This window comes from Cicer arietinum, chromosome 5 (assembly GCF_000331145.2).
Source record: "Cicer arietinum cultivar CDC Frontier isolate Library 1 chromosome 5, Cicar.CDCFrontier_v2.0, whole genome shotgun sequence".
NCBI classification, from domain to species: Eukaryota; Viridiplantae; Streptophyta; class Magnoliopsida; order Fabales; family Fabaceae; genus Cicer; species Cicer arietinum.
The window spans coordinates 14,941,198-14,950,644 of NC_021164.2; the positions used below are offsets into that span (position 1 = coordinate 14,941,198).

General features: G+C 33.8%; 1 protein-coding gene across 1 annotated transcript in view; it reads right to left on the minus strand.

Annotated features, from left to right (window-relative positions):
* Window positions 1–4,662: 4,662 nt before the first annotated feature.
* The window catches only part of LOC101497604 (F-box protein At3g54460), an 8,285-nt gene continuing 3,500 nt past the window's right edge, over window positions 4,663–9,447 (minus strand). Inside the window, exons 3-10 of the mRNA XM_012711853.3 lie at window positions 7,486–9,440; window positions 7,161–7,374; window positions 6,766–7,044; window positions 6,594–6,653; window positions 6,367–6,497; window positions 5,860–5,974; window positions 5,532–5,682; window positions 4,663–4,992 (exon numbers count right to left, since the gene is read on the minus strand). Of these exons, the coding sequence (XP_012567307.1) occupies window positions 5,554–5,682; window positions 5,860–5,974; window positions 6,367–6,497; window positions 6,594–6,653; window positions 6,766–7,044; window positions 7,161–7,374; window positions 7,486–9,440 (2,883 nt within the window). The 3' untranslated portion in view covers window positions 4,663–4,992; window positions 5,532–5,553. The remainder of the gene's footprint in view (window positions 4,993–5,531; window positions 5,683–5,859; window positions 5,975–6,366; window positions 6,498–6,593; window positions 6,654–6,765; window positions 7,045–7,160; window positions 7,375–7,485; window positions 9,441–9,447) is intronic.

The window sequence follows — 9,447 nt, forward strand, 5'->3', positions numbered from 1 at the left end:
AGATTGACCAAGCCATCCCACTTCTTACCTGTTAAGACCAATTATATTACTATTAAACTGAAGTTATTTATAAAATAAATAGTGAGACTGCACGTGGTGCCTTACAGCATAGTGTCAAATAAGTACCCCAAGTTTACCTCCATATTTTAGAAATCTTTCCAAAGGTCCCTAGGAACCCGTTTGCATCTTAGCACTGCCTACCATCCCCAAACTGATTTCCAGACTGAAAGGACCATTCAGACTATGGAAGACATATTGAGGGCTTGTGTATTAGAGGATGGTGGAAATTGGGACATGCACTTGGCTCTGGTAGAGTTTGCTTGCAATAACAGTTATCATACTAGCATAAGCATGGAACCCTATGAGGCATTGAATGGGAGAAAATGTAGAACTCCTCTATGTTGGTCAGAGGTAGGGGACAAGGGAATTTTAAGGCCTAATGTTATTCAAGAAACCATTGAGAAAACCAAGGTCATTTGTGACAATCTGAGAATAGCTCAGAGTAGACAGTTATATTGATCATAGAAGAATGCCCTTAGAGTTTGATGAAGGTGACCATATATGTCTCAAAGTTACCCATATTGATGGTATTAGAAGAGTTCAAAAAGCTTAGTCCTCGTTTTGTTGGACCCTTCCAAATCATTCATAGGATAGGTTCCTTAGCCTATTGACTAGCCTTGCCACTTTGTTGTTTGGTTTGCATGATGTTTTTCATGTCTCACAACTCAAATAATATATTCTAAATCCTTACCAGACTATGAGCAATGAATTCCTTCAATTGAAACCCAACCTCACTTACAATCCACTGCCAATTCAAATTATTGATAGAAGCATGAGAAAGTCACTCGAGGAAGTCACAAAGGAAACAAAACCTAATATAACGAAGGAGTATCCTTATCTCTTCCAATAGGTAGAGTCTCAAATTTTGAAGACAAAATTTTCTTAAAGAGGGAAAATGTAACTGCCCACTTATTTAAAAAATTAATAAAACAAAATTTATTAACTATAACATTTTATTTTTATCATTTATTAAATTTCAATTAATATAAGAATGGGAAAGTGGTGAAAATGAGAGATGTCCAAGGGCCAAAAACGGAACTCACACATTTTCCCTCCCTTATTCACTCATTTCCTGAAAGAAAAAAAAAAAAAAACTCTCTTTTACTCTCATTTTTCCATTCTCCTAATTTAACCCACTCTGAAGAACATAAACATCGGTCACTGTTCACCATTTTCTCCAACCTTCTATTTTTTCTTTTTTCCAAAATCTCCCAAAAAAAAATAGCTTATTAAAGTTCCTCAGACATGTCCCAACCCATTGCATGCACAATTCCACCCCTAAATCTTCAAGAATCAACCAAGAATGGTACCACAGGAAAAGAAATAACAAGAACTAGAACAGACATATGGATTGAGGAGAACTAAAGACTTCCAGATCACATATCTCCTCAAATTAGTTCGAAAATAAAAGAATAATTTTTAAATTGTGAGTTTTTTTTCTTAGAACTGCTTTCACATTGGCATGTGGTTCAGGGTTTGAAGTCCATTTTTATTTTTATGATTAAACTGATTTTCTAAGTTTAGTTTTGGCGACAAACGATCCATACACTTTTGGAAACACTCGTACACTTTTAATAACACTTTATTTGTTTTGTCTAATGTATACAAGTAACACCGCTTTGCATTATGTATAAGTTTTTTTTTTCATCATTTAATCAATAATCTCATTTAATTTCATGATGAGATTTATTAATCCAATAATAAAAATAAACTTTTACATAATGTAAGATTCACCTCAAAATCACCTCAATTTTATACCATTCAATTGATTTTCTAAATACACGTAAAACTTCAAAAAAATAACTTATAAAAAGAGATTGAGGAAGTAACGTAGATATTTACAACCTGGACTTCATTTTAACATACAGTATAAACTTCTAAGTATAGAAAAATATATTATAATCAAAATAAAAGTATCAAAATATATAGACAATAAAGTTACGCACTATAAATATTCCATGCATTTATCTAAAATTTAAGGTACCTAATCATATATTAATATTACGTAATTCAATAATGGTAATTGTTACAATTGTATTCTACAAAAAAATTGTTAAACAAAGCTTACTAGTTCAATATAAGTGCACCCACAACCCTCACGCACACACACCACAACACGAATAAAAGTGGGCATTTAGACATGGAAAAAAGTTTATCCAATAACAAAATAAAATCTTAATAGCTTCATTTCTCACCTTCATGTTTTTATAAACAATTCAAATTTTATCTTAATGGTTTAATTCGAATGTATATTTTAACAATCAGATTAAACATATATCTTTTTGTATTTGTGAGAGAAAAAACACTCGATTAGGTCTAACATCCAAGGTAGTTAAAACACTTAATTTGATGTCAAAATAAAATTTATATTTCAAAAATTTGAGTAAAATCCTAAATTTTTGAAACATTCTAAAATTTCATCTTCTTCGAAAGTTTCAAAATGTAAAATTACTTTATGAAAAATTGGTTTTCGAAACTTTTGATATGTTTCGAAGTTTTAAAAGTTTTGAAACTTTTGTTTAAGGTAGCTTCAAAAACTTTAAATTAATTCAAACTTTTGAAAATTTTTGAGTAATTTCAAACATTGGAAATCTAATTTCCAGTTTTTCAAAAAAATTTCAAAAGTTTCAAACAATACGAAATTTCGAAAATAGAAAAAGTAATTAGTATTTTTGAAATAGGAAATTTTAGAATATGAAATTTGAAATAGGAAATTCCAAAAAAAATAATGTAACTATTTTGAAACAAAATTTACATTTTAAAAATTTGGTAAAATTCCAGATTTTCAAAAACTTTTATCTTTTATCCATGGCTTGAACATCTTGACTTTGATAATCAGGTTAGACATCATTGGATTAAATCTAACGAATGGTCCTCTAATATCACAAATCTAACATCTAATTTGCACTTTGAGAATCATCATACATTTAGCAATATATTTGTACGTAAAAAATATATTCTTAAAAAATTATGAGGTATTATCTAAATCCTTGCAAGTGATACAAACCAACATGTAGTTAAGTTAAGACAAGAGCTCTAGAAGGAATATAACTTCTTAGTTAGGACTGAGGAAAGCTATTGGCTCCAACAAACTAAATGCAAATGGATCCAACAATGAGATCTTAAAACTAAATTCTTCCACTTGATAACTCATGGATTCTGTAAGATAGTGTTGTTAGGAATCTTGTGATCCAATTCTATCACAACCTCTACTATTCACCTGGAGGCCCCTAGTCCTAGTCTTTTTCGATATCACATCTACATTTTCGTCTATCGAAGATAGTGATGTGAAAATACTAGGTCGAGATGCATCTTTGGAAGAAACTAAAGAAGCCCTTTTCAACATGGGAAATTATAAGTCACCTAGCCTTAATAGATTTCATCCTATATCTCCCCTTATCTCTTTGAGTTGCCTCTAGGGAGATTGAGCCACAGAATTAAAGATTCGGTTACAAATGGCCAATGACAACCTCTTCATTTTGGTAGGGGTGAGGGACCCTACCTCTCACACATATTCTTAATTGATGATATTGTTTTGGTTATTGAGGCTAGTATAGAACAAATTCAGCTCACTAAATCTATTTTGGCATATTTTTGCCACAATTTTGGCCAACAAATCAACATGCATAAATCCAATGTTTTTTTCTCTAAATTATTTAAACTACGAAAGCAGCTTCTTTAAGTCAAAATTTGGGAATTGACCTAACTACAAAGCTTAGAGTATACCTTGGTGTTTCTCTAATTAACCACCGAGTCTCAAAAGATTCATTCTCTTTTATCTTGGACATACTAAGATCTAAACTCACAAATTTGAAAGCTAACTCTTTTAGATTTGCAGGTCGAGTCACTTTTGCTCAAATCATTATCCAACATTCTTGCTTATGTGATGCAAACAATGTCGATTCCTAGATCTATTTGAGATGAAGCTGAGAAACTATGTCGCAACTTCATCTAAAGTAGTAACAAATAGCATGCCATTTGATCTCTTGGGAAACAAGTTGCAAGTCAAAGCAGAAAGGTGGACTTGGCTTCAAGATTCTCAAAATCCTTAATTAAGCATATATGACCAAAGTTGTTTGGCAATAGGTTGCAAACAAAGGTAGATTTTCGGTTCAACTAGTCTGAGTCGAGTATAATTATGGTATTATGAACACCCTATCAAGTATAACAATGTTGCCTTATTGGATAAGATGACACCAAAGAACATTTTTCATGTCTAAAAGTTTCCCCACTAGCCAAAGAGCCATTAAAAATTATAAAAACTATAAAACAAATAAATTAAATATAACATATCTCCTTTTTTTTTCTTACTTATCTAACTTTCAATAATATTTAACTACTGAAATACTTAAAAGAATTAGAAAAATTAGTTTTTAATGTGTGAAGTCATGAATATTATGTTAATATGTGTATTATTAATTTGCGTATTATATTAAAAATAAAACTTTAAATAGTTTATTAATACTGATTCGATCTCAATCCAACCTTGGTCAAACCTTTAAACCTTGATCGTCTGCCTACACCGGTTAATGTCCAGTCCAGTTTTGATTATATTGCTAACAATACAAGGAATGAAACAATATGTGCTAAGTGGAAAGCATAAGCATAGAAAAATTCATATTGTATGCATTTTTTTCTCTATTTCCATAAACAACCTGTTTCAATTCAAATACATTAATCCTTCCTAAAAAGAATATGCAGAGGGCCTTGTACTATTAAATTAAGCATTGGAAGACAGATCTGATGCTGCAAATACATATATAATGCTATACCAAAAAGATACTTCACCCTCCAATGCATATCATAACACTAAAAGAGCACCAGTAAGATTGTATATCCAAAATGCAAAATCATATGAGTATGCAATCTTCTTGCAGGACATCCACTGGACTTGCCTAAAGCATTTAGTCTGTAAGTTGATAAATAAAACACCTGAAGTAAAAGGGAAAAAATCTATATTACTATAAAATCAACAAGCGAAAAGTTAATATGAAAAGCGAAAGAATGCCTTTAAAATTTTAAATGCTACCTACCTTAAATATAGTTCAACCATACAGTATACAATTTGGTAAGGAAAGGTTCAGAGAGAAAAGAGGGCACCCTATTCCAAGTTCAGTGTATACCATAAGCTTCAATGAAGGCTTATTATAATAGTAGCTGTAAATGCAATACTTTGTTTAACCCAAGTTCAACAAATTATTTGACAATTACTTATGAATCATTACAAGTTTCATTTGATTCTTTCACTTCAAAGACATAAATGACAGAAGAACTTTTTCATCATTATCACACTTCCAAACACAAACTTTTTACTTTCAGTTTTTTGCAAAAAAATCTCAATAAATAGTTCTAACACTATTGTCAATAAAAATCACTTGCATCTAATTCCCTAAATGCAACATGACTCATCTTCCCTACGAATTGGTGTTTCCTAGTAAAACTAGAATAGGAAAAATCTACCGTGTACAAACCTTCTAGAGTTTCTGAATCAGTTTATACGAATTTAAGTTCCAATAGATAGTTGCTTTCGGCAAAATCATGCAATGATCGATATGCTCGTCCTCCACCATCTTCAGATTTAGCAACATCTTTATTATGAAATCTTCTACATTTATCAGCATCCTTGTTGAACATCAAGAAATAGAAGCACAAATAATTAGGACAAGAAAACATATAGCAGAACAGACAGAAAAAATTCAATGACAAAGTTGCCAAATAATAAGCCATTCAAAGAAACCGAGTATCACATGTCAAACTAAATTAGGATGGTGTTATATAGTTGAAGTAATAGAGATTCACCTGTAAAAATTCTATCATTTGCTCTTCAATTGTACCACGCATTGCTAATGTTTCCACGTGAATAGGACGAGAAGCACCCATGCGATGGGCCCGACTAATTACTTGCTCCTCCATACTGACAAGGTTTTTACCCAAGTTAGAAGAAAATTAAAATGGACAAGAGTTCCAAATTAAGTCAAAGTAGGAGCATCCACAAAATTGGGCAAACAAAGGATCCACTACCAATCACTTGACTCAACAACACAGTTCCACTTTACTCATTGAAAACTAAACAGGAATATTGACAGATGCTGTTAGGCTACCCATGCTACATAATTCTAAATGCCACAAAGTTTGCATTTAAATATTACTAGGCTTATAAAGACTAGAATAAAAATTTTACAATATAAAAAAATTAAAATTTCTCAAAATCAATTTACCCCTACGCCTTTAAAGCAATAACACTCTAACATCTAAATTTTATATCCTCGTTTGCACATGAATGATGAATCAGTTTAATGTATTAACCTTTTGTCCCAAATTGGCTCCATTAAAAACACATGTGTAACAAAACTCAAGTCAAGACCCAATGCAGCACTCCCATCCATCAGAAGTGCCATACAACTAGAATCATGCTGGAACATGGCTAATGACTTCTTCTGTTAAAGAGAAAAGTAAATTAACCAAAGATCTGAAACTAAAAGTAAATTTTGTATTTTTAAAACACAGCAAATAAGATTATTCCAACATTATACCTTGTTGCTAGAATGCATTGGGTTATACATTCCAGTATATTTGATACCATTAACAGCCAACTGGAAAAATAGAAATTTAATTTAATAGTTTAATCATTTGCACAGGATATATGCAGATGGCCAAAGGATAAAATAGATTTACAAATGGTCACATTGGGCAAAGAAAAGGCACCTGCTGTTCAATGACATGAATATGCTGAAGAAACTGAGAAAATATCAAAACTTTTTCGGGGACCGCATTGGTGCTATTGCTACTCACAGAACATTCCTGGAATGATGATTCTGCGTGTCTTGTATGCAAAGGAAAACTATTCTCAATATGCATCTCACTATTGCTATTTTCTGTATATGAACTCATCTCCCCATTGGTTCCTTGCAAAGATTTCAACCTCTGGACAAGGTAAGCAACTTTACTACTTGATGTTGATTGCCAATCAGGATCCCAATTATCCTGTTCATTCAACAATCAACATTACAATGTTTCGGACAATGAAAACTTCAAAAATAAAAACAAAAACAAAAAAGATGCAACTGAATGCCAACTGATTTCTTAATTAAAAAGCATGCCTGCTTATATGAAGGCTGTAGCTCAATAAGATCTTTGGGTACAGACCACTTTGGGTTAGGATTTTCTGGCCGTGCCATTGTATCAGGACTCTGCATCTCATATAAGTTATCACAGCCAGGATATGTACACTTTGTCTTATCTATGGAAACACAACCAAGGCACAACATATGTCGACATGGTGCAATGAGAGGAAGGCGGCACCACTCCTTGCACCTACAAATTCATTAAAGAATGATTATGAATTATGATGATGAAGATATGACAAGCAGCTATATGACCTGAAAAAAATTAAAGTAATTTGAAATATCAAAATCCAAGTACTACCTGACACAGTGACCACCATACAGGAGACTATATCTTATGGAGGAATACTCCCCTGAAGTAAAATCTAGACCATTTTGTACTAACATATCCATTGTTTCCTGAATATCTTCTCCAGCATGTGTAACTTTAATATGTCCAGCAACACAGCATGAAAGCCTGACATTTTTTATAGTTTCACTACGAAATTTCCACTGTTTCGGGTTCAGTAGACTCTCCACATGTGAAGGGTCATTCCAATCAGCCATCAATATATTACGCCTAACAGTGAGTACCAATTCATTGTAACTTCTAGCATGCTCCTCATTAAAATCAATTAAAACAACTTTCTTGATGCATGGTGGAATACTTTGCAAATCCACCTTTCTTGCACTAATCATGCATTTCTGAAGTAAATGCAACAGACGAGACCGACCTTCGTCCATCTCAGCCTCAAATGGCCTAAGCACACCAGCCTCCCATGATTTGTGATTCAGTCCATAAGTTTCTTCATGAAGGAACTTCAACAACGGTTGTAAATGCGAAAGTTGGCTGTTAGGAGTATTAGGTGTCGGAGTTCCAGTTAGTATCCATCGATTTGAAGCAACCAATGAAATAGCCATTTGCAACTTGTTTGTTAAGCTCAGGCTTGAGCCAAGAGTATGCCCTTCATCTAAAATGATCCTAAACCAATGCACTTGCGTTAGAGCACTCCTCTTACGTGGGCCCCACTCTGCACTCAAACGGCTAAATGTAGTGATGACAACATCATAATCCCAAGCAAGAGAGTGTGCAGATGGTTTCCGATGATTGTTCCATACATAAACCCGCAATTGACCAGGCCTAACATGCTTTTCTATTTGTGTTTTCCAATGATCGACCAAGTTTGCTGGAACAACTACCAGGGTTGCTCTTGACAAGTATAACCTAACAAAATCTAATGGCTCACAGAGAGCCAAGCCAAGGGCAGCAACATCAAAAGTCAAATTGTTAAGACTTTGTGGGTAGAACCACCTGCATACACCTTTCTCTACACTCTTTATGAGGCCAAATGCTTGAAATATTTTGTGGTATGGATTCGATGTCCCATTAGACAAAGTGCAATTGTTTAAAATAGGACCGCGTATGCCATACGTTTCCATTACCTCAAGCTTGTCCGTTGAAATCTTGGCCAACCAAGTCAGGGCCTTCCTTGTCTGAGAATTTATCAACGAGTAGTGCTCCTTAAGCACACTAGTGAAAAATGAAACGTTTTGTTTCTCACCTCCAGGAGTTCCTTTCAAGTGAAATCCTGGTAAGTGAGTTATCTTACAGCTATTCTGAATATACTGTTCCACGACACTACAACTCTGATATAAAGGGTCAGTGTTCATACTACAAAACCATGCTGCACTGGAATTAGCCATACTATTGTCTGCCAGCTTTCGCCATTTGTGACAAGCATCACACTGGATCCACGTATCACTGTATTCCAAACTATCAACTTTACGCTTCCCATGCCCCTTGTAACTCTGTCCACATCCGTATGAAGTATCAACTAGCTCGTTTTGAGACACAAGGGATGCAGCATCTGATGCATGTTTTGTTTTAATTGGTCTTTTACCAAATCTTCTTTCTTTGGAAATCATAGCTTCATCGTCATGAGTGAAATATAGATTTTTCTTTATGCGGTTCAAGCTTCTAGTGCACCGACTAGCAGGCGTATATTCCTCAAAGCAAGCATCTGAAGGTGATTTTTTTTCTCCAACAGAACATGAATCATGGGGTTTAGAAATGTTATGACCAGGATTTGACAATTTGGCTCTTTTAGAGGAGTAGCCGTGGTTCTCATTATCTCTACCTGTATCTTGGCAAACATCCCTCTTACCCGTGACAGTACAATTACCACTAATCTCATAATAGCCACATTTTTGGGTACCATTATGTTGACACCAAACTACTTGTGACCCCTCTGGTGGGTCCGCCAATGTACCTTGCGTCTTCACG